The 26,930-nt window shown below is 40.4% G+C and overlaps 1 protein-coding gene across 3 annotated transcripts in view; it reads right to left on the bottom strand.

Moving 5' to 3' along the window:
* The window catches only part of si:dkey-215k6.1 (transmembrane protein 132B), a 225,574-nt gene that overhangs the window by 84,047 nt on the left and 114,597 nt on the right, over positions 1–26,930 (bottom strand). For all 3 annotated transcript variants that reach the window (XM_054773837.1, XM_054773836.1, XM_054773835.1), the window contains one exon: positions 20,083–20,223. In XM_054773837.1, the coding sequence (XP_054629812.1) occupies positions 20,083–20,223 (141 nt within the window). The remainder of the gene's footprint in view (positions 1–20,082; positions 20,224–26,930) is intronic.

Genomic DNA, 26,930 nt, shown 5'->3' with positions numbered 1-26,930 from the left:
ATATTTTTTAAATATAATATAAAATAATGATGCTAAAAAAAAGTTATTTTACTGTTGAATTTAGTATATATTTATCCATTTCCTGAGGACGCAAATGGCACCGATTGGGTGGAACGGCCCTTTTAAGACCACAAATGTCTTAAGCTGTAAATTTCAGGCTTCAAATGCAATTTTGGAGTGGAGTTTTTACAGTTGAGTTTGAACGATGCCGTTAAACATCAAATCTTCCAATATCTCCTTTTTTGTTTTTTCTCTGTTCTGCCATTAGTTCCTGTTTGGTGGACTCATTTTGTTATTTCTGTTTCCTCGCCGTATGCTCCTTTTGCATCCATCCCTGGAAAAATTGTTTCCGTTTCGACCTCCCATGGTGACTTTGTGTTTGGCCTTAGCGGTCCTTTGCATTTATTTTGTATTTTTTGTTCTTTTTGTCCATTAAAGAATTCATTGATTCCACCATCCTTCGCATCCTCGCATCTCGGAGGAATGCGACACACGATCATAAAGCAACATGACAGAACCAAGCCAGTCGGGCGCATCAAGGGAGACCCCCGCCTGTCCCGGCGTGGCAAGGACCATATCTGCTGGCCAGAACGGGAGGAAAGTCAGACCTTCGTGTGCGTACCCGAAAGAAAGTCTCCTTTGGTAATTCCACAGTCTCGGCTTTGATCACTTTTCCAGTTTACGACCGGACTCGGGGTTGGACTTTTTTTTTTTAAACTAAAGTCCCGTATTTTAATGATTTTGTTTCCACAAGCAGAGTGGATCCAAACGAAAAAAACAAAAAAGAAGTAATAATGAATTATTAATCAGACGGTCTAATTATGGTGTGTGCGGCCCTGGGAGAGATATGATCCTGGGGAAATTACATCTAACAGTCATTTATCACAACAAATAGGGTGAAAAAAAACAGCAGTTAGCCAAGAAGGGAGCGAAGACAAAGGCTCCGCATCAGCACGCTATTAAAATATGCTAAAGACGAGGACGGAGGGGAAATGAAAGCCACCAGGAGACAATTAGGACGTTCTCCGGGGACGCTGAAGACTTCTTAAGCGAGCCTTCAAAGTGGCCTTACAGGGTCTTTCTTTGTCATCGTATTTATCTTTGTCAAGGACGTAACGTTGCTTTGGCTATGGAATTGTTCTTTCTCCAATATTCTATTCTATTTCTTTTTTTTTAAATTATATACAGTATATTTTGTATTTTGGGTACCGTATTATTTTATTACGTTGTTGTTTTTCATGTTATTACTACGAGCTGTGATAAAAAATGATGATAACACAGCACGTTTTAAAATAAGTTACACAGTGCCATCAAATTGACAAAAAACAACAACAAATATTTTAAAAGTCCATACAAACTCCTAATATTAAAACAGTATCAATAAAGTCAAATGCATCAATAAAAAAATAACACTACTCAAAGATATTTATTAATGATGGCTGCTGTTTTTAGGAATCTATTTCAAAAGTGCTATAGTCAAAGATCTATATAACAGGAGTGTCTCGCTGGTTTTAAGAATCTACTGCAAAAACACAAATCAAAGATTGTCTATGTGGCAGAAATGTCCTCCTGTTTTTAGGAATCTACTCCAAAAATGCTAGTCAAGGCTTCGTGATATGACAGAAGTGCTCTGCTGTTTTTAGAAATCAAGTGCAAAAACACAAGTCAAAGATCCTCTACATGACCGAAATGTCCTGCTGTTTTTAGGAATCAAGCGCAAAAATGCTAGTCAATGCAAAAACACGAGTCAAAAGTCGTCTATGTGACACAAATGTCCTGCTGTTTTTAGGGCTCTACTGCCAAAACGCTAGTCAAGGCTTTGCGATATGGCAGAAGTGCTCTGCTGTTTTTAGAAATCAAGTACAGAAACATGAGGAAAGATCCTCTACATGACAAAAATATCCAGCTGTTTTTAGGAATTTACTGCAAAAACGCAAGTCAAAGATTCTCGATCTGACAGAAGTGCTCTGCTGTTCTTTGAAATCAAGTCAGTGCAAAAGCCCGAGTCAAAGATCCTCTACATGGCCCAAATGTCCTGTTATTTTTCGGAATCAAGTGCAAAAATGCAAGTCAATGCAAAAACTCGAGTCAAAGATTGTCAACGTGACACAAATGTCCTGCTGTTTTTAAGAATCTACTGCAAAAACGCTAGTCAAAGATTCTCGATATGAAAGAAGTGCTCTGCTGTTTTTAGAAATCAAGTGCAAAAACACAAGTCAAAGATCCTCTACATGACGGAAATGTCCTGCTGTTTTTAGGAATCAAGCGCAAAAATGCTAGTCAATGCAAAAACACGAGTCAAAAGTCGTCTATGTGACACAAATGTCCTGCTGTTTTTAGGGCTCTACTGCCAAAACGCTAGTCAAGGCTTTGCAATATGGCAGAAGTGCTCTGCTGTTTTTAGAAATCAAGTACAGAAACATGAGGAAAGATCCTCTACGTGAGAAAATATCCAGCTGTTTTTAGGAATTTACTGCAAAAACGCAAGTCAAAGATTCTCGATCTGACAGAAGTGCTCTGCTGTTCTTTGAAATCAAGTCAGTGCAAAAGCCCGAGTCAAAGATCCTCTACATGGCCCAAATGTCCTGTTATTTTTCGGAATCAAGTGCAAAAATGCAAGTCAATGCAAAAACTCGAGTCAAAGATTGTCAACGTGACACAAATGTCCTGCTGTTTTTAAGAATCTACTGCAAAAACGCTAGTCAAAGATTCTCAATATGAAAGAAGTGCTCTGCTGTTTTTAGAAATCAAGTGCAAAAGCACGAGTCAAAGATCTTCTACATGACCGAAATGTCCTGCTCTGATCTTCTACATAACAGGAGTGCCTCGCTGTTTTTAGGCATCCATCCATCCATCCATTTTCTATGCCGCTTATCCTCATTAGGTTCACGGGTATGCTGGAGCCTATCCCAGCTGACTTCAGGCGATATAACAGGAACATAACATAACATAACAGGAATGCCTCGCTGTTTTTCGGGATCTACTGCAAAAAAAACGAGCAAAGATCCTCTACATGACAAAAATGTCCTGCTGTTTTTAGAAATCTACTGCAAAGTGCTAGTCAAAGATCCTTTATACGACAAAAGGGCTTTGCTGTTTTTAGAAATCAAGCACAAAAATGCTGGACAAAGATCCTCTATGGGATAGGGGCACAGAGCTGCTTTGAGAAAATACAAACTCTTCATAAAAACAGCATAAATAAAGAAAAATATACCTTAAAGAAATAAATAAAGAAGGGTAAAACATAAACAAGTGATTTATAATCATGTTAAAGCCTAGCTAGCGCCTCCAACACCGACCCAAACCCCAAACATTGGCGATAGGTTGCCATGGCAACCGCATATTCTAATAGCATGCTATTGGCTTTGAAAGTCTTACGTGAAGCTCCAGTTATTGCTGACTGTTGCTTTAAATGCTAATGAATACAAATGAACAGCCTCCAATTACGTGTGCTCCAGCCATAACCTGCGAGCGCCGGGACGAGGCTTTGCGTATATTTAGCCACTAATAACACACACTGGGGGCTGTGTTTGGGAGGGGGTGGGGTGGCGGGAGGGCGCTAAGTGCTACCGGGACAGGCCGAAGCGGAGTGACTGAATTAGGCCAGGTATCAAACCCTGCCTGTCAGCCATGCAGACCCAGTGCCCGCTCAGAGGCCTTTAAAGGAGAAATAAATAAAATACAACTCCCAGAAGGCCCGGCTGTGGTTGACAGCTGGGAGGAGGGGGAGGAGGTGGGGGGGTGTTGGGGGAAGGGGCGGGGCATACTCTGCAGGGCACGTTTATGCTAATGCACCAGATCGCTTAAAGGAGCTTTGGAGCCCACATGCCAAGATTGGAACACGCGCCGAGACCACCCGCCCTCTCAACCCCCCCCAGCTCAGATGTCAAATGCTAAGTGGTGCGGCCGCGGTGTGAAGCTAGCCCACGGGTTCACTCCTTCCTACTCACACCAGCGACCCCGTCAATCAAACTATCGGGGTCGGGCGGCCGGAGGATTCAGGCGAGGAAGAAGCAAAGGATGGGGGTGGGTTGGGGCGAGAGGAGGGTGGGGGGTGGGGGCGGGTGTTCCAAGGTGGAACTGAACTTAAAATTCTCATGCTTCTGTGAACTGCTAGCAACAATTCACCTTCACACAAAAAACAACAAACTCATCTTATAACACTCTTTCTGATCAAAGATCCTCCAAATGACAGAAGCACTCTGCTGTTTTTAGGAATCTGGTGCAAAAATGCGACACAAAGATCCTCTATGTGACACGGGTGCTATGTTTTTAGACAAACGCGTGTCAAAGATCCTCTTCATAGCACGAGTGCAGTGCAGTTTTAAAAGACTCACTTCAAAAAAGACGAGTCAAAGATCCTCTATATGACAGGAGTACTTTGCTGTTTTAACCTGCCTACTACAAAAATGCTACACAAAGATCCTCTATGTGACACGGGCACTCTGTTGTTAGACAAATTCTGCAAAAATGCGTGTCAAAGATCCTCTATATGATAGGAGCGCTCTGCTGTTCTTAAGGACCTCCTGCAAAAAAAACAAAACAAAACAAAAAAAATGCTAATCAAAGATCTTCTATCTGACAGGCGTGCCTTGCTGTTTGTAAGAATCTACAGCGAAAATGCTACACAAAGATGCTCAATAAGACAAGAGCGCCTTGCTGTTTGTAAGAATCTACGGCAAAAATGCTACACAAAGATCCTTTACATGACAGAAGCACTTTGCTGTTTTTAGAAAACTGCTGCAAAGCCACAAGGCAATAATCCTCAATGAAGATGACTGCTGTTAAAGAGCGACTGTAAAAACGGCAGTCATAGATTCTGTCTATGACATGAGCGTTCTGCTGTTTTTAGCAATCTGCTGCAAACGTGCTCGTCAAAGATCTTTATAACAGGAGCGCCTCGCTGTTTTTAGGAATCTCCTGTAAAAACACCAGTCGAATATCCTCGACATGACAGAAATGTCCTGCTCTTTTTAAGAATCACTACAAAAACACTAGTTAAAGATCCTCTATATGACAGGAGTTCTCTGCTGTTTTAGATCCTCTATGCGACACAATCATTCGGTTTTCGACAAATGCTGCAGAAATGTATGTCAAAGATCTTCTATAGCACAGGAGCGCTCTGCTATTTCTAAGGACTTAGAAATAGGACTCAAAGATCGTCTATATGACAAGAGTGCCTCGCTGTCTATAAGAATCTACAGAAACGCTACACAAAGATCCTCAATGCGACATGGGCAATCTGTTTTTCGGCAAATGCTGCAAAAACGTGTGTCAAGGATCCTCCCTCTATGTGACAGGAACGCTGACGTTTTTTGGAAAACTGCAGCAAAAACGCTACTCAAAGATTCTCAATAACGGAAAATGCTGTTAAGGAGCTACGGAAAAAAAAAACGCTCGTCAAAGATTGTCTGTATGGCATCAGTATGCTGCTCTTTGTAGGAATCTACTGCAAAAGTGCAGGTCAAAGGTCTTCTATATAACAGGAGCGCCTTGCTGTTTTTACAAATCTTAAGCAAAAACACCAGTCAAAGATCCTTTAACAGGAGCACTCTGCTGTTTTTAGGAATCTGCGCAAAAAACGCTAGAGAAACATCCTCTATATGATGGAAGTGCTCTGCTGTTTTTAGGAATCAAGCTCAAAATTGCCAGTCAAAGATCCTCTCTATCAGAGGAGTGCGCTGTTGTTTTTAAGGGCCTACTGAAAAAAACCCTGCACAAAGATGTTGTATGCGACATGGGCAATCTGTTTTTAGGCTTTTAGGCAAATGCTGCAAAAACACATGTCAAAGATCCTCTATAGGACGGGGGCACGCTGCAGTTTTTAGAAAACTTCTGCAAAAACACCAGTGAAAGATCCTCAATAATGATGGCTGCTGTTGTTGAGAACCTACTGCAAAAACGCCAGCCAAAGATCCTGTATATAATGAAAGTGTGATGCTGTTTTCAGAAAACTTCCAAAACAACACTAGCCAAAGAGCCTAAATAATGATGGCTGCTGTTTTCAGGAATCTACCGCAAAAACTCTAGATCAAGATTTTTTATAGGACAGGAGCACACTGCAGTTTTTAGGAATCTACTGCAAAATTAATAGTCAAAGCTCTTCTATATAACAGGAGTGTCATGCTGTTTTTAGGAATCTACTGCAAAAATGCTCTTCAAGGATCCTCGACACAACAGCAGTACTGTGCTGTTTTTAAGGACCTATACTGTAAAAACTGTACACAAAGATCCTTTATGCAAAGGTTGCAAAAACCCGTGTCAAAGATCCTCTACGAAACAGAGGCACTCTACTGTTTTTAGAAATGATGGCTGCTGTTTTTAGGAATCTACTGCAGAAACGCTAGTTGAAGATTCTCTATATGACAGGAGCGCTGTGCAGTTTTTAGGACTCTACTGCAAAAACACTCAGGCAAACTGTGCTGTTTTTAAGAACCTACTGCAAAAAACACCACACAAAGATCCTTTATGCGACATGGGTAATCTGTTATTCGACAAAATTTGCAAAAACCCGTGTCAAAGATCCTCAACGGGATGGAGGCTCTCTACTGTTTTTAGAAAACCTTTGCAAAAACTCGAGTCAAAGATCCTCAATAACGATGTCTGATGTTTTAAGGGAATCTGCTGCAAAAGCGCTCGTCAAAGATCCTCCATATGACAGGAGTGCTGTGCTGCTGGGAATAAAACAGTTATCTTCCATTTGGGAGTTTGTCCAAGTCGTATTTTTCGGACTTTGCTTTAGGCCTCGTCTGCTTTACTGCTTTGCTCAGGTCATAAACGCCGGGGCCCTCTCGGGACGCTCCCACACCAGAATATCCGATGCAAGCCACTTCAGGGCGGAGCCTCGTCAGCTGACTTGCGTGTCGGCATTGTGCAGCGTTGCTCCACAGCTTCCCTGCATGCTGTCTAAAGGCTGTGAGGCGGCGCGCAACGCAAAGGATTCCCAAGTCTAATGAATGCCGCACCGTGTCCATAAAACTTTACTGTACGTCGTTTACGCCTTGCAACAAAAACTGTAAACTGATGTTTAATAGCCACCGGGCACGGCTGGGCTCGGCCCAGCCCGGCCCGGCGGGATGTTTTTTTGTATAACAAAGCATGCATTTAAAAGCCGGCGGTGTGATATCTGCCTGTCGTTTGTGTCGCAGACGCGTCACAGACGAGCGCGGAAGCGGCGGACGAGTGATCGGAATCGCAGATGAGGAGACGAGGGGAAGGGGAGGGGGAAGACGGAGGAAGCCAAAAAGTGTTGCAACGACGCTCCAAGATGTCAGCTATGACAGTACTGTCATCTATCATGGCGGCCCGCCACGGATACATTTGGACTGCCACAGAAACAGTTGGCGATACCATTTTTTTTTCATTATTTCAATGAAATTAAACTGTTATTATATATATATATATATATATAAATTATTATTACCATAAATATAAAATATAGATTATTATAAATGATTATTGTCAATATTTATGTAAATATTCATTTTATTATTTTAATAGAACATCTTTAAATTACTTCAAAATGTGTCATTAATTCATTACAATTGGAATGAAATACATAAATGTGTGTGGGTTTTTTTTTTTTTTTTTTACAATTTTAGAAGTGGAGTTAAAAATTCTTCATAGTTCAAGAATAAAAATAAAATAAAATAGGATAAAATAAATAACACAAAATATTATCATAAAATAATTACAATTATGAAACAATTCTAATACATTTTTTGGAGAATTACTTAAATGAGTAATCAATTCATTAAAATTGGAATTAAATAGATGAATGTGTGTGTTTTTTTTTCGAATTTTAGAAGTCAAGTTGAAAAAAGTCACCACAGTCAAGAATAAAAATAATACATCATAAAATAATAATATATCATAAAATAACATAATAAATAATTACAATTATAATAGAATTTCAATACATTTTTAAACAATTACTAAAATGTGTCATGAATTGATTAAAATTGGAAATGAATGCAAAGATGTGTTATTTTTATTTTTAGAATTTTAGAAGTGGAAAAAAAAAAAAAAAAAAAACATGGTCCGAGAATAAAAATACAGTAGACGCCCCTACAAGGTAAATAATCCGTTCCGAGAACCTTTATGTTATAGGGATTTAATGTTATACGAAGCGTAAAATACATGTAAATAGCCTAATCCGTTCCAAGATCTTCCCAAACTCACCCCTTGGGCACTTCAAAATATTCAAAGTCCACCAAATATGGTGGGAAAATATAAGAAAACATTAGCATAAACATAGTAGAGTAACATTCCAATATAAAATAAGGTAATAAATAATATTACTGTAAATGAATAAAACTGAAAAACAAAAACAATCCTACCGTTCACGAGATGTCTTGATCAGGAGCTGCAAGTGGAGGCAGGAAGGAGGAGGAGGACTAGCCTGAGTCGAAACGCGACTCAAAGAGTTTAAGAGTCATCTGGTCTCACAGACAAACGCACACGCACTACACGATAATGCTGTGTGCAACATTTTCATTTGTAACTTAACTTCATTGTTTAAGTTAGTTTAAGGGCGACTACGAAGAGGAAGGAGGTTGAAGGGAAAAGCCTGTCTCTCACACAAACTCACGTACGTGCTGGATAACTCAGCCAATGAGATGAGAGCGCAGGCGGTGCCCCGATAATCAGCCAATGAGAGCGTGAAGCGTCAGAAGGCATCACAAAGTGTTAGTCTGAACTTGCATCGACTTGAGGCATTAATAAAGTTGATTGCAAAAAAAAAAGACTTGCACCGACTTGACACTTTACGTTATATGGAATTTCTTCTGTAATACGAAGCAAAAATTTTACATGAATTCTTTATGTTCAGTGGAATTTACGTAAAAGGAGGTTTACGTTATGCGAGGTACTACTGTACTAACAAAAAATAATAAATAATTAAAAAACACAAATAAAATAATTCCAATAACAATATCATTATAATACATCATGAAATAATTACTTTAAGGTGTCATAAATGAATTGCAATTAAACACATAAATGTGTGTGGGGTTTTTTGGAGTGGAGTTTAAAAAAATCTCCAAGGTCAAGAATACAGATAATATATAATAAAAAATGAATAAAATAATAAAAAAGATAATACAATAATTACAAATATAATACAATTGCAAAACATATCTAACTCATGAATTTACTTTCATTATTTTTTTATTTATTTAAATGATTAAAATTGTAATTAAATACATAGATGTGTTTATTTTTATTTTATATTCTTCTTTATATTCTTTTATATTATTTTTTATTATATATTCTTTTTAGAATTTTACAATTGGAATTTTAAAAAAAAACCCTTCATGGTCTGAGAATAAAAATAAACAAAAATAAAAGAAAATAACAAAAAATAACATATAAAATCATTTCAATAATGACATAATTATAATACATCTTGAAATAAGTACTTTATGTGGAATTAAATACATAAATGTGTATTTTGGGGTGTTTTGTTTTATTTTTTAGAATTTTAGAAGCAGAGTTAAAAAATATCCATCATCCAAGAATGAAAATAATAAAACGTAATAACACATAAAAAATAAAATAACATGATAAAATACATTTTTTTAAATTGAAAAAGTAATCAAAGACTCTTCCAAGTTATTTTTTTATAGCAACACATTTCCGGGAAGATGAACTTGTGTGACGTTCTGCTGCTTTTATACAAATGAATATCTGATGTGAGTCACCGGCGTGAGGCTTTCACATCCGGAAAAGGCTTATTAGCATGGAATCAAATCAACGCACACGCACACGCGCACACACACACACACACACACACACACACTATTAGTGATGAAAAATGAGGTTTGGCAGGAAGACAGCTGGGTGATGACGGGATGAGGAAATGTGGAGAAAAAGAGGAGGAGCCTAAGTGGTGTCTGACTCATTGAGAAGCTCTAGACCACTCGGGACGTATGATGAATGTTTGTTAGTTATTTTTTTAAATTATTTTTTAAAATATATTTATATATATATTTTTTTACATTTTTAATTTTTTTTTTTTACATATTTTTTAATTTTTTTGGTATATTTTTTTAAAAACTAATTTACAAAACTAATTACATTGTGAGAGTTTCTCATTGGGGCAATCATGGTACAGTAATCCCTCGTTTCTCATCGGTTGCAGACCTGACCGCAATAAGTAAATTAGGATTCCTTATTGATGTATAGAATATTTTCATAGTTCGAGCACAGAAAACCTGTTTTCAGCCTCCTAAATACGCTTTTTACCATCAGTAGAGCCCTCTAGACTTGAAATAACATCCCTATAGTCAACTTTACACTCCTATTACCCAAAATAGTAGACATAAGAGAAAATAAGACATTATATAGACTCACACTTTTGTGTAAACAAAGTTTTAAGGACACAAAGTGCGCTCACGTCCCATCAAACGGGGAGGTGACCCCTGATGGCATGGGACGCCATCCCCTCCGCTCACCTTGTCCCTCTCATTTCCTGTCTGACCCGGCGGCGCAGCGGCCCCTAAAAGCACATTATCAGCCACTTAGCGCTGTTTAGCATCAGATTGATTAACGATGAACCAGCAGAAAATGTCGCCAAGTGCCACCCGCTCGATGCCCTTTCTGTTAGCGGCCATGCTAATGCCCCTGACCGTTTGTTGGGACATGCTAATTTGCTAATCAGAGCGTAAGCAATGTTGAGCCTCGGGGGCCTCGTTTTTTTGGCCCCGCTCTGGCTCGCCGCCAGCGAGCGGCGGTCATACATTTTAATGGACCCTCGCATACAAAGTCATCTGAGGGGACATCACTTTGCCTTAAATTCCCCCCCCAAAACAACTGCTCTCTCAAGAAAAACCCTGATAAAGCAGAGAAATCCTTGGCCTTTTGCTTGTTTTGTCCCACCTGCTCGTGCGTCTCTGTCGCGGCACGCATGCATCGTGAGACGCGTCGTGGTGTACGCCCGCACATCTGTGCACCAGCTCGCTGTGCACGCAAAGCACATGTGTGGCGTGCCGCCACACGCACATGTGTGTTGTGCGGTGACACGTAAGAGATGCGCTTAACGATAGCTGACCTCGTTTGGAGTTCGCCGTGGAAGAACACCCTTAGGACGGACTAGAAAGTACACCCGTGGCCTCGAAAACGGACAAAAAGTCCCACTGACCAACCTTGTTGGGAAAAAAACACGCCAAACTCAGCAAGTCTTGTTAGTATTTTGCTTTGTCTTTGTTTTTTGTGCCGCCACCAAAGGGTACCAATAACGTCCAAGAGGAACAAGTGTTAGCATCAGCACAGAACAGGAAATGGAACTTCGAGCGACAATGAATAATAACACAAGTAAAAAGAATGTATAAAATGTTATTAATATGATGGAATTATAAAAAATATATATCATGATATTAATCTGTATATATTATTAAAAAACAAAACAAAACATTATTTTATATATAGATATATATATATATATATATATATATATATATAATCAATTCCTGTGGGAGGAAAAATAGTTTTTCAGACAGAACAACATTTGTCCATGCATAGTAAAGATGTAATAAAATAGTATTAATATTAAATTCTGAATACATTTATTTATGTATTGAATCATTATTTAATTACTAATAAATAAATATAAAATATATTTTAAAAAAATAATAAAAATAAATAAATTCCTATTGGGGCAAAATTGTTATTTGATATTTGTCCATGCATAGTAAAAAAAAGTACTAAACTAATATTCATAAAAAAAAACTAAAAATAATCAAATAAATAAAATAACAATAACAATAAAATAATAGAAATATTAATATTTGTTAATATTAATACATTCTTATGGGGTAATAAAACACTTTTCAGACAGAAAACAGCAAATAAAATAACAAAATGAAATATTATAAAAATAATGAAAATCATAACAAATGAATAAAATAGGGAAAATAGCACCGCGCTAATGCTAAAATCGTTTTTCAGACTTAAAACGACATTTGTCCACGCATAGTAAAGATGTAATAAAATAACATTCATTAAAACATCTAAAAACAATCAAATAAATGAATAAAATAATAATAATAATACAAATAATACAAATATGAATTAATATTTGTTAACATGAATACATTCTCACAACGTTTTTCAGACAGCAAACAGCACTTGTCCATCCATAGTGAAGAAGTCATAAAATCATGTTCATTAATGCAAATACAAATAATTTCAAGAAATAAAGAAATAAAATAATAATTACAAATAATAAAATTAACAATACATTTTTTAAAAATAGGAGAAAATAGCACCCGTGCTAATGCTAAAACAGTTTTTCCGAGAGAAAACGACATTTGTCCATGCATGGCGAAGAAGTAATAAAATAATATGAATCAATAAAATATTTAAAAATAGTGACAGATGACATGGTTGCTTAGCAACAATCCTCCAAAGGTTGCCTTCACAAATAAATCTATTTTTTTTCTGATAAATATCTACCAACGCCGCATCAGTGAGCTGTGTTTGTTTGCGTTGGACTCGTACTCGCGGTTGTTCATCTGGCGCGGGAGGGGTCACAGTCGGCCCACCTCTTTGTTTGCCCAGACGTCGGCCCTCGGCGCTCCGCTGTCAGCCCAAACAAAACAGCGCCTCTGTTCCCATCTGATCGCCATGCATGGCGGCGCCTCGTCTCTTGCACTTTTTTAGCGCGCTGGAGCTGCACCAGCTCCGCCAGGGTGGCAGGCAGGAGGGGGCGGGACATAAGTCAGACGACAGACAGATGGCAAAACAAAGACAACCCAGGAAAAAAAAAATGACATATATAGAGAGAGAGAGGAAGTGCTTGTTAGCACCTCACTGGCCCAAATAAACGAACGGTGACACACCTGACTGATAATTAGTCTCGGGAGCTTTGGCGTCAAAGCGAGAACACAAGCACCACCTGCGTTTAGACGGAAAAGCGGGGCAGCGACGCCTCCGCACGTGTCCGAGCTAATGGGCATCCTGGCATGCGTAATCACGCCGTTAATCACGGCGCCAGGGAGGAAGTCAATAGCGGTGCAAAAGGCTAAAATGGGCCACATCAGTCATCGCGTTTCACGGGTGACCCACATTATCTGCTGGGAGTCGTCGTTGTTGTCTACACGGGACGAGCCCTGCCGGAGCGCTTAACAGTGATTGTGCTTTACATTGTCACTGCACATGGCGGAGTTCATCTTTAGCTACCCAGTGCTGGCAGCACTCGTGCGGCCCCATGCTACATACGCTCCGCTGTTGTCAAGACCCGATTATCTCACCAAAAGGTCGCTCGTTTTGTCGCCATTGACAAGTGAAGTCGCCAAGGTCGAGGAGAAAAGTGTGTTTGATGTGCGGCCGCTCTGATGTTCCTCTCAGGAAGACAATGCATGATATGCTGCGTGCTGTTATTCCTCATTAAACCCAAGAAGAAACACTGAAGGGGGTGATGCTCTGCTTAACAATCTCACAGTCCATGTTGGAGTTCAGCTTTCCCCTCAATGAACGACCGGTCCCCCGGTGCTGGCAGCACTCGTGCGGCCCCATGCAGACCGTGACGCTTCCACTCCCCACGCTCCGCCGGAGTCAAGACACAATTATCTTAGCAAAAGACCAGAAAAGGCTGCTCGTTTTGTCGCTGTTTGCGATTGAAGTGGCCAAACTCAAGGACAAAAGTGTGTCTGATATCAGAACGACAATGCATGATATGCTGCGTGCTGGTATTTCTCATTCGGCTCACGAAGAAAAAGGAAGGGGGTGATGCTCTGCATGCTTCATAATCTCACAGTATATGTTGGAATTCAGCTTTCCTCTCAATCATCGGCAGGTCCCCCAGTGCTGGCAGCATTCGTGCAGCCTCATGCAGATCGTGACGTCACCACCACCGTGCTTGACTGTTGGCAAGACACAATTATCTCGCCAAAAGACTCAAAAAACGCACAAAAAGCCACTAGTTTTGTCAATTTAAGCTGCCAAGATTTAAGATTAAAAGTGTTTTTGATGTCTTTATCTGGAAGATAATGCATGATATGCTGCACACCGTTATGCCTTATCAAACTCGAGAAGAAAAAGGGATCATGCTCTGCTTCACAATGTCACAGCACGTGTTGGAATTCATCTCTCCCAAAAATGAACCGCAGCTGCCGAGTGCCGCCGGCACTCGTGCGGCCCTGGACCATGAGGCTACCACCACCGTACCTTGGAATTCATCTTTCCCTTCAATGCCGGCGGCACTCGCGCACACGGGAGGCCGCTACTGCCATCTTGTGGAGGTCATAAAAGGAAACCACATCCGGGGTTGCCCACAGCCACAGTCGTTAATGCCAGTGCCGACTCCAAACCCTGGCGGTTATTTGCTTGTTGTTGCAAAGCATGCTGGGACATTTCTCAGCATGGAAATAAAATAGAATGTTGGGACAAACACCAAGCAGTGCACCCAAAACACACTTGTAGGATCAGCCATCTTCCTGTGTGCGTGCGTGTGTGTGTGTGCGTGCGTGTGTGTGTGTGTGTGTGTGTGCGTGCATGTGTGTGTGTGTGTGTGTCTGCATGTGTGTGTGCGCAAGGTAATTAGGTAATCAACAGCTGCCAGACAGACAGGAAGCGGCTTGTTAGGAAAGTGAAGCAGAGATGCAAATAGATAATGAGAAGAAGAAGAAGGAGGAAGAGGAGGAGGAGGAGGAGGAGGGTCACGTATAAACAGCAAGAAATGAAGTATAGAGAAAAAAAAAGGAAGAGAGTACGGAGATGGAGGCGGTGATGAGAAGACGAGAGAAGAATGAGACATGAGGACAGGTGCTCTTGTCACTGAGACACTTTAAGCGCCACATTTTCTTGACAGCCATCTTTTATGTCTAACAGGAAGCACATTTTTTGCCATGCTTTCCAGTGTACCGTATCTAATTATATATATTTATATATATATATATATACACACAGTATATAAAAAACATATATTCTATTATATATATATGCTATTCCCTCCAATCTACACAAGAAACGGTCTGGGAAAGACACGTCGTTTTAGCCAGCAGGTGCCGCCGAACGACTCTCCCCCAGCTCCCTCCTTTGTTGGCTTTGTTGTACGTTGTGTGACTATTATTGCAGAGACTGGAACTGTTTTTTGGCCTCAGGCATCTGCCCCTGGGGTCCAGACCTACACGCCACGTAACACAGTATGGGATCTGCAAAATGTAACACCGCATATAAATACGCTCGTTCTAGTCCTTGCCAAAAACATTACAAAGAATCATTTTCTCTGTTTTTCACATAAAAAAAATAAACTAAAAATACAGTATAGTTTTATAAATGGAATGGAATATTTTGGATGAAGAACCCATCAAGAAAACGTTTTCTTTCCAAATTTGTCATCATTCAGGATGGGAGCGTACGTATTTGCTTCATTTTTGTCTTGAAAAATGTTCCTTTAAAAAACAAGGGGTTGTCTAATATTGGGGTCAATGCAGTGTATACAAAATAATCTAGCATATTTTTCAAAATTGTTTGCTTCTTCTTTAGCTTTAATTTTGGCGTTAAAAATATTTTTACATAAAGGCTTCTGGAAAAACGAGGGCTTGTCTTACATCCAGGTCAATACAGTGTATAGAAAATATTATGGCGTGAAAAACATTACAAATAATATTTTTCTTTTTTTTTAGATTAATGAAAAAACATTTCAAAAATACTGTGTAGTTTTATAAATGCAGTGGAATTTGTTGGATAAGAAACTTTTTTCAAATCGTCATCATTCAAGGGTTTATACGGTGCGTACAAAATATTACAGCGGATAACTACAACAAAAATGGACCAAGAAACATTACAAATGGTATTTTTCTGTTTTTAAGATTTCATATTAATGAAAAAAAAACATTACAAAAATACCTTAGAGTTTTATAAATGCAGGGCCTTTTTTTGGATGATTCAAGGGCCAATATCGCGTAAATAAATAAAAATGACAAAAAAACATTACTAATTCTTTTTTTCCAGCTGAATAAAAAAACACTTCAAAAATACCTTTGAGTTTTATATATAGAGTGCAATTTTTTCTGTATAAACCTTTTTTTTTCCAAATCGTCAAGATGGCAGCGTACGGTTTCTATCGACGTTGCTCCACGCAGTGTCGGTCAATATACGCAAAGCCATGAATCTAAACTAACTACTCTCTTTTCCGCTCTTTTTAACATCCGTTTCCTTTTCAGTCCAGCCTTTTAGGCCCCGTCCTGTGTGACCCTCGCCACTTTTCCCGCTGCTTTGTTTAAAACTCTCCAGTCAAGGACGCCGCGAGCTGCACTTTTTGATTAACGTGATGAAAAGAATCAATTAAAGAGCAGCCGTGGGACCTCTTTAGCCAAGAGAGTGGCGACAACGCAAAAAAAATATATATAAAAAAAACAAGGGCAGCAAACGGAGAGCATGCGTGTTAGCGTATCTCGTCTTTACACCTTGTCAGCCACTGGGGACGGGGAGTTAGCGTTAGCGCAGGTGCCATGTGGGACATCTCCCGAGGACGCCGACTGGAACACGGCGGGTCCGCGTAGGTCGCCTTAATTAGCCACACATGACGCTACGCGAGCTCCCGCGGGTGCTTAACAGGGCGAGGAGACGTCGGGGTGAGGTAGTGAGGAATGGGTATTAGCGCGAGGGGAATAAGGAAGGGTTATTTAAAGCATGGCCTACAAAGTACACTGTGTGTTTGTGTAATTACTTTATCCCTTGTGTGTGTGTGTGTGTGTGTGTGTGTGTCCATCCCAGTGATGGAGTGTGCTCAGGTGGCCGAGGTCATTGCACAGAGCGACGGAATGATGCTAAGCTAGCGAGCGTGAACCCCATCCATACCGAATACTGTACGTATGCAGTACGGGCGCGTGTACAAAAATAGCAATGTCCACTTTTGAAGCGTTAATGTAAGAATACAGAATGTTTATTGTTGAGTACTTACATTAATACAACAGTTTTAATGTCATGTATGTTTATCATTGCATCATAATGACAGCCGGTGGGGTCGTCGCTGTAGCTAAGCTAAATAGTTGCTTTTCCACTCCAGTCCTGTGGGTGGCAGTAATGCTAGTAGTTGCAAATTCTCTGACAACTGTAATACGACTGAAGAAGAAACATTTGTCACATTCTGCGGGTTACGTTCTAAAAAAAAAAAAAGAAATCAATGTTATGGACAAAATCAGCGGAAAAAGGCGTCATCAAACAAAAATGGCTGACTTATCGTGCGCCTTAGAACCAAAATGGCCGACTTACTGTGCCTCCGGTTCTTTGATGAACAGGTGTGCCACATTTCGTGCCAGTCGGACGCAGATCGGTGGCGGGGGCTCGTACTTTTTAAGGATTCAGTTGCCGAAACATATGAAATGAACAATATTAAATGATTAGGAATGAAGCAGTTCCGTGGATGTACCCTTGAAAGGAAGCACCCTTGACGTATTTACTCCAGAGTATGCCGTTTTTAGGGTGGCTTTTGATTCTGATTCAGGCGGAGACGAGCTGATGGACGTCAGCTGCGGTGACAGGAAGTTGAATGATGCTCCCAGAAGTCTTAGCCGGGACAGCAAGGTCCCATTAGGACACGTCAAGCTGCGACTTAAGTCACAAAAGGTAAGAGAGTTTTCAATGCGAGCCCCAAAAAGTCGGATTCCGACGTACATTTTCAGGAAAAGTACGCCTCTAAATTCGCACAAAAGTGTGAATTATTACAATTCTAAGAAATCAAATGATAACAATCAAGAAAATGAAAAAAAAATCAAATTAATTATATTCAACCATTAAACCAGTAAATGAATTAAAACGTGCATTTTTAAAATAATATTCTGATCAATCAAATTTGATCATAATTTATCATGATAGAATGTATTATCAAATTGATTATGGTAAATCTAATAATAACAACTGTGATACATTTTAAAAAGTAGCTTATATCAACTATCATCAAGCACGACTACAATTAATAAAATAAATCATTTTACAATATTTTTGAATAAAATAACAATGATGAAATACATTTTTTAATCAATCATGACAAAAATTTACAATATTTGTTTATAATATAAAATAAATAAAACGCTAATACTCATAATAAAACAAGAAAAGAAAAAACATAATCATGATATATGAAAAAATAAAAAACAAAACAGCTTATATTCAACCATGATCAAGCATGAATCCACAATAAAGTAAAGCAAAAATATATTTTTGTAATATGATAACAGTCACGATGAAAGAAACAAAAAATAAATACATTTTTAAAAATTCTATATTTTTGTTTTTTTTTAACAAATTAATTTTAACAATATTTTTCTGTTCCAAATATAAAGAACGCTAACAGCAGAATCAACAGCGCCTCTGCTGGATGCGGGCAAGTAGTGCACTCCATTTCTTTGAATGCAAAAAATAACCTCCTACAAGTAAAAAAGGTGTAGTTCAGGGGTGTCCAAAATGCGGCTTGGAGGCCATTTATTTTAAGGGCTGTAGCTTCTTTTTTCAATTTTTTTATTGGCCTGCGACACGCTCGATAAATAAAATTCTGCAAGAAAAATTTAAAAAGTTGAAATGAAACGATAATAATAGTAATTCATCAGTGGAAAAAGTTTGGACACCTGTGGTTTGGCTGAAAAGGTCAAATAGAGAGAAATAAAATCAATAAAGGTGTTCATAGATAATGACGGTCATCATGTGCCGCTTCCATTTCAGCTCCCACGTTCCTGTCAGACTGCATAAAACACCCACTTTCCTCATTGCATGCACACCTACACACACACACACACACACACACACACACACACACACACACACACACACACACACACACACAAAGGCAGCAGAGCCTACGCGTTGGCTCTAATTAGCGTATCAACTTAGCCGGTGCTCTGCATTACGTGCAAACATTACATCGTGTCGGATTGCGGTATCGTTGTATCAGAGGATTCCTCCCGAGCAGGAATCAATGCGAGCGATTAATTGTCAGCGCCGCTAATCGTTCCCACGCTCATTCATAAAAACATTAAAAAAAAAAGAACGAAAGAAAGAAAGAAAGAAAAAGCCCAAGCGTAATATATCTCATTAGAGATTAATACCCATCAGCTCTTTTTAATTAGCCAGCCAGCCCACACCATCACTGCGAGAACAAGCCTCTGATCTCGCCTTCATTGTCTCTACGTGTGTGTGTGTGTGTGTGTGTGTGTGTGTGTGTGTGTGTGTGTGTCAGCCTCACTCCCACGTCCTCATCTTCAGCTCTCAAAATAATTCAGACGGTAGCGACCACACAGATTTGGAGGATTGAGTTCAAGGTTCTAGAAAGGCTCTAGATGGATTTCGATGCGAAGCTATGAGGAAACAAATGAGCGTCTTTTTTTTTGACCAGTGTTTCCCATACTTTCTGCTTCTGAACACACCTCCTACGCACCTGGGAGAATAACAGAATAAGAAGACGTCGCAAGAGGACCAGTATTGCTCACTCGTCAGTATTCAGACCCCTCTCCATTCAGGTTTTCCAAAAAGCACCCAAAAAAACATATAAGATATCTAAAAATAAGTTAGCAAACGTTTTGAGAATGTGTAAGAAAGAATACTACAGAATCAGAATTACAATATCAGAGCAACACGGGGCATTCTGGACGGTATTATCAGGAATGGTGCTAAGAATGCTGATTACCTTCACTATTTTACGCAGGGAAATATGAGATATGATCATATGAATGAGGTAGTCGAAAGGCTCAATACCTACTTTGGAAATATTGGACTAAAATTGGAAGAAAAGATACCAAATTCCTAGTCAGTAGGTTATTTATGTCGCTTATAAAACAAACCAACAGGTCCCTCTGATTGGCAACAGACGAGTATTATTATTAGGTCCTTACCAAGAGCAACAAACCAGAAAGAGGGGAAGCAGCTATAAAGTAGAGGGTTCGTTATTGCGTACAATATACATTTGTTACTCTTTTGTGCGTGATCTGGATGAGATGAAGCAGGCGGGAGGTGTGCACGCTGAAGGAGAAGAAGTGTGGTGTTGCGCCCCCTCAGGAAACTAGGGTTTAAACACATTTGGAACAAATATTTCCCAAAACGGGGAAAGAAGCGTGATCACAGAATGCCAGTCTTGATCCGTCCTACCTGTCGGCCGTGGAGGAGGACTTCCTCTGGCACACCACCGCCAACGAGCCGCCCCCGGGGGCCATTTCCTGTTTGATCTCCCATGCTACCAGGTCGCTGGGCTTCACTGCCAGGAAGCTGATGCCCGACTGGAACCACACCCTGCACATGGGGGACAAATAACAGGAGAATTAATTTTGTTTGGGTCTTTTTTTGTTGTTGGCGACACTGAGCACCAACAAGAGGTGTTTAAGAGAAGAAGAAGAAGAAAGACAGGAAGGTACGTGAAGGCAGGCGCACGTTCATTTCACATAAATCTGGAGAAGATCTGAAAACACACATGGCTTGTATCAGCGGGTGCTACCCATTTAAAAGTTGTGTTTGTGATGATAAAAAAGAAAGAAAAAAACCCCCAAAAGAATCAACAGAACAACTGGTGTTTGTTCACTAAAGTAGACTCATTCTAAGATGTTCATGTCTTTTACTCACTTTCTCATAATGCGTAATTATGCAAATTGGATGATTACCACTGATTAACGAGGCTTCACTTTTTTTTTTTTTTTACACTTGAATGACAGCCGCAGTTTGACCCTGGAACAGATCAGTAAGAAAGTCTCCTTTGTGGTCTTTCCAAAACTTCTCCTTGCTTTCCGACTCATTTTTACGTGCCCTCCCGTCACCCGTTTTTACATTCATCTCCTCGCGCCTCCGTGCTCTACCGCCGTCTCGTCATCTTCATCATTCCCTCATTGCTCTCTGCTTCCATCCATCAGTCCATCCTCATCATGTTGTCTTTCATCCATCCTCCATGCTTCCCTCGTCTCTGCTTCCAGTGGCTTTTCTTCTATTTCTCACCTGGATGAGACCCTCCCTCTGCTCAGCCACACACACACACACACACACACACACGCACACACACACACACACACACACACACACACACACACACACACACACACTTCTTTGCTACAATGTTTTCTGGCACACAATCAATACCCCCATAGACTCTAGTAATAAAGTATTTATTTTCTTTAATTTGAAACAGCACAAGGCAAACAGTGCCAGTTGCCTTTGTATCCTTTCTCATTATTTCGGATGTTTATCATTTTCATCTTGTATCATGTCTTGCCAAATATGTCACGCATGTCCCTCGGCGTGTTAATACATACATTCATACCTCTGTGTATGTATCTGTGTATAAACAATAAGGTACTCTCCCAATGTTAACATGTGCGAGTCTGGATTATGTCTTATACATCTTATTTTCTCTTATTATGTCCACTACATTCGGTAATAGTAAGACAAAGGTGGCTATAGGGGTGTTATTTCATGTCTTGAGGGCTCTAATAATGTTAAAAAAAAACATATTTAGAAGGTTGTAAACAGGTCTTCTATGTCTTCTATATCTTATTTTCTCCTATTATACTAATAAGGTTAAAACCTGTGTTTAGGTCATAATTTTCTATGTATGTCGTATTTTCTCTTATGTTTACTATAGTGGGCAATAGGCGTGTAAATGTGACTATAGGGTGTTATTTCATGTCTGGAGAGCTCTAATAATAATAATAATGTTAAAAACTGTATTTAGAAGATGGTAAACAGGTTGTCTGTGTCTTATTTTCTCGTATTATGTTGACGATATTGGGTAAGAGGAGTGTAAAGGTGACAACAAGGGTGCTATTTCATGTCTAGAGGGCTCTAATAATGTTAAAACCCATATTTAGGTCGTAAACAGGTTTTTATGTCTTATATGTCTTATTTTCTCTTATGTCTACGATATTTGGCAATAGGAGTGTAAATGTGACTATATAGGTGTTATTTCATGTCTAGAGGGCTCTAATAATGTAAAAAAAAACATATTTAGAAGGTAGTAAACAGGTTTTCTATTTCTTATTTTCTCCTATTATGTTGACTATATTGGGTAAGAGGAGTGTAAAGGTGACTATAGGTGTGTTGTTTCATGTCTTGAGGGCTCTAATAATGTTAAAAAACATATTTAGGTCGTAAGCAGGCTTTTTATGTCTTCTATGTTTTATTTTCTCTTATGTTTACGATATTGGGCAATGGGAGTGCAAATGTGACTCTATGGGTGTTATTTCATGTCTAGAGCGCTCTAATAATGTTCAAAAAAACATATTTAGAAGGTGGTAAACAGGTTTTCTATTTCTTATATGTCTTATTTTCTCTTATTATGGATGTATGTGTGTATTGTACTTTATTAATCCCACAGCAGGGAAATTCACTTGTTACAGCAGCAAGCAAGGTACGCAAGTAAAGAATGCATATTGACTACAACATGGTTCAGGTGGTGCAGGTGTTGTAGAGCCTGACAGCGGTCGGTATGAAGGACCTGCGGAACCTCTCCTTCTTACACCGTGGGTGTAACAGTCTGCTGCTGAAGGAGCTGCTAAGGGAACCCACAGTGTCATGTAGCGGGTGAGAGGTGTTGTCCATGATGGATGTCAGCTTAGCCAACATCCTTCTCTCCCCCACTTCCTCCACGGAGTCCAGAGGACCGTCCAGGACAGAGCTCGCTCTCCTGATCAGCCTATTGATCCTGCTCCTGTCCCTGTCCGTGCTGCCCCCTCTCCAGCAGCCCACAGCATAGAAGATGGCTGAGGCCACCACAGAGTCATAAAAGGTCCGTAAAAGAGTCCTGCACACACCAAAGGACCTCAGTCTCCTCAGCAGGTGGAGGCGACTCTGGCCCTTCTTGTAGAGGGCGTGGGTGTTGACGGACCAGTCCAGCTTGTTGTTAAGGTGAACACCCAGGAATTTGTAGCTGTCTACCAACTCTATGTCTATCTCCCCTGAGGGGCACCTGTGCTGCAGAGTACCATGTCAGACACACAGTGACAGAGCCTCACATACTGTGGTCTGTTGGTGAGGTAGTCTATAACCCATGCAGTCAGGTGTTGGTCTACTCCCACACTCTCCATCTTCACTCTGAGTAGTTACGGCTGGATGGTGTTAAAGGCACTGGAGAAGTCCAAAAACATGACCCTCACAGCGCTCCCGCTGTCCTCCAGGTGTAGCAGTGATCTGTGCAGCAGGTAGATCACTGCGTCGTCCACTCTGATCCCAGGCCGGTAAGCAAACTGCAGGGTGTCCAGCTGAGTGCCCACCAGGGGTCGCAGGTGAGAGATAATCCTCTCCATGGTCTTCATCAGGTGAGAGGTCAAGGCAACAGGCCTGAAGTGGTTAGGCTCCTTGGGACGCAGTGTCTTTGGGATCGGGACCACACATGAGGTCTTGAACAGGGCTTGTGCTCCAGCACTTGTGCTCCAATTTAAACAAACACTAATCAAGCTAACCAGTCCAAAAATGGTGCTTTTGTCACTCAGCTATAAAAAACAGTCCCTAAAAAGTCTGAATTGTTCATAAAGTGTAACTGGTACAAATCCACGGTTTTATCTTCTAACTATTGAGAATTAAACATCTTAAAAAAGCTTTTCGTTGGCTCATTAGGATGAATTCATTTTTCTTTACAGACAATGTTGTGAAAAAGTTGACATAGTTAATCAACTTCCTGCAGCTGGCAGCTTAGAACACACACGCGCGCACACGCGCGCACACGCGCGCACACACGCACACACACGCACACACACGCACACACACGCACACACACACACACACACACACACACACACACACACAGCGCTTTGCTTTGAACCTTCCTCCTTTATTAGCCTTTAATGTGTTAAACACCTCCAAGGTAAAAAAAAAAAAAAAAGGCACACATGTGAGCCCAAATGTTAACACTAATAATAACTTGCTTTGTCACCTACAACAGTTTTTTTGTTTTGAAAAATATACAACTTCTCAGCGTACAGTATCGACACGGGTTGGTTTTTAGCCTGTTTAGAAAAAGAAACATATCAAAACAGCCCCGAGAGTTATGGACTTTCCTGTACGGGACAAGTGTGGACACCCTGACTTGAGGGTGATTGACAGTTAAAAGTGGAAAAAGAAGAATGCCAAGGCTAATAATGGATGCGGTTGGGTCGCTGTCCCCAAGGGGAGAGGACAGTGTTCAAAGTAGAAACTAGATTTTGGTATCCGCACATTCATATGTGCGTCCTTACCAAAATGTCGTGGGTACGCGTGCCACTCTGCAAGAGTTGATCAGCTTTTGTGTCATCATAATTGACGAATCAAAACAATACCTCTTATATAATTACAGTATATAAATACATAATAGCTATAATCCCCCACTTTGGGGGTTAAGGGACCCCCAAAAGAGGGGAATTATATGATAGATGAACTTGGCCAAGGTAATAGCAATCAATGTCAAAGAGATAGACAGGGGATTCTGAGCTGTAGAGCTCTGACAACAATGTCTATGCATGTACAATTTAGCATCTTTAGCACAACATGTGCTAACACCCTTCTCGGTGTTTTAGTGTTAGCACACCAAGTGCATTTCATGGAATTGTTGGTTGTGCTTACAGCTTCTGAAAGTACTTGTATTTTACATGCCGCTGTCTTTCCCCGCAGGTGGGCGGAGACAAAGTGCACGTGTGCAGGCGAGCGTAGGCCCGAGCGTACAATGGCTACCGTCGCGACACGTGTTTGAAGCAGGACGCTCGTCGTGTAATCTGCATACTTTGGTGTTTGGATACCGGAATCCTTTCAGGAAAAAAAAACAAAAAAAAACCTTGCGGGCGGAATCAGGAGCGCCCACGCCGCTTCCCGGCACACACGGGATTAGAGGAGCATATTTCTGGGCGAACAAAGACGCGCACAATGGCGGTGGGCCGCTGGCTGCCGTCGACGCTCCCGGAGAGTCCTCCGGCTTCAGATTAGCAGCCAGTCAAGTTCCTTGTCTTTTTTTTTTTTTTTTAGGGCAAGAGGACTGAAATAGGCTTTGACTATCAAATGGAATCAGAATGAAGGAGAATTAGTGGCAATTAAGAGTGCAAACACCGGAGTTTGGAGAAGAAAGACACTTTTCATTGTTAGGCTTTACTGATAATTGGAGGAAAGACGGAGATTCAAACTGAGTTGCGTTAAAGGGTTGACACGATTCATCATCTTTGCTTAAATATACAGCACGGTTTATGATTTTGTTCTAGATTGTTCGATTGTTGGTGTAGTGGTCGTTCTTCTTGTCTTGTTTTTTTTTCCTGTGTACCAGCGGAATAGCATCCTTTTTCAAAATGTGTTCATACCATACTTTCAAGCCAAATGCTTCTTGGAAAGGTGTTCCTTCGAAGCAGTCATCAGTGAAATGATCACTGCAAAGAACAGAACTCTAGGTGGGCGTCCATCTCTCTCTCGTTCTCTGCACTGGCGTCGCCCATTGTTGTGTTAAAGCTTCCTCTTTTGGAAAAGAAAACAAACTTACTGTACAGTATCGCTCGGATACTATATCCAGCAGCAACACAACATTTTGGCATGACTTCTATTTTGATGAGAAATATACTGAACCAAGTCGACGATCTACCTTGAGAAGCGTTTGTTTACTCTTGTTTACTGTAGCTGAGAGGTGTCACCCCGATGACGTCACTTCCGGAAATGAGGCTGAACTGCGAGTGCTAATTCGTCATGAACTATAAATGTATTTTTTGCGACTTTACAATTTGCTTTAAAAAATCTAACAATGTTGAACACAATTACAGACAACATATTTAAGCAAAGTTGATGAATCATGTCAGGGTCCCATATTACAATATTATTTTTTAGTAAACGTTAGCAACACTAGCATAGCTATGTGTGCTACAGTGCTAACATTGCGCTCACATTTGAACAGCAACATCATGCTGGGTTAGGGTATTTGCAGAAGAAAACCAAAATGATTACAGTTACAGCTCTTTTGGGGGTTAAGGGACCCCCAAAAGCAGGCGATTGATTCAGTATTGGATAATAGTGTCTTGCAAATTTCGTACTAAACACACTTTGGAAAAGACAGGATCGGTGAATTTTTTAAATAATAATAAAACAACTTCTCGTGGTCAGGTGTAATACAGTTAACCATAAAAACAAATTTTACAGATGGGTAGCGAAGCCTCTGAAACTACACACAGGGTGGGATCATGCAGCCAGGTGTGGGTCCATGAGTCAGGAGTTTTTTTTTCACCATGTTGTCATAAAAAGCCGCGACTTCAAAAGCGAGTATTTGAGCTGCTGTCAATCAGCCGTTTCTTCAGTTGTTTTTGTGTTTCTCTTAATAATAGTAGTATCGGGTCATTGCATCACGATGAACAACTGCTGAACGTGTCCTGGAAGCTGCTACCAAGCAGATGCTTCTTGTTATGATACGGTAACTGACCACCTTGATTCCCAGTCGTCGCTCGTTTATCAGCGCTAATTAGCCAGGCTAATCTGCCCATTAGGCTCCGTCAGAACATTAGCTTGGCTATTATGACTGACTAATGGGCCGTCAACTGCAGTCGAGCAGTTTCACTTTGTTTGTTTTTCATACATTGTTTCCCTTGCAGGGCCGCACGGTGGTCTAGTGGTTAGCATGTTGGCCACACAGTCACAGTCTGGAGATCAGGAAGACCTGGACTCGATTCTCCCTTGGGGCATTTCTGTGTGGCGTCTCCCCGTGTGTGGGTTTTCTCCGTGTACTCCGGTTTCCGCCCACATTCCAAAAACATGCAAGTGAGTGTGAATGATTGTTTGTCTATATGTGCCCTGTGATTGGCTGGCGACCAGTCCAGGGTGTACCCTCACTTTTATCTCATTGTGCCTTTTGCTGTATTTTTATCATTTTTGCAGTTTTTAAAATTTTATTTTGTTTCTGCAGTCAAGCAATGACAACTGAGCCGCACTTTGGGCACCCCTACACCACTACTTTTGTGGCTCTTGGTCGGAGTTGAGCTTGTGGCGTCGGCTTCATGAGCAAACCACAACTCTTATTTGGC

Source organism: Dunckerocampus dactyliophorus, chromosome 4 (genome assembly GCF_027744805.1).
Source record: "Dunckerocampus dactyliophorus isolate RoL2022-P2 chromosome 4, RoL_Ddac_1.1, whole genome shotgun sequence".
Lineage (NCBI taxonomy): Eukaryota > Metazoa > Chordata > Actinopteri > Syngnathiformes > Syngnathidae > Dunckerocampus > Dunckerocampus dactyliophorus.
Note: the sequence above shows the minus strand (reverse complement) of the source record. Positions and strands in the feature narration are given on the sequence as shown.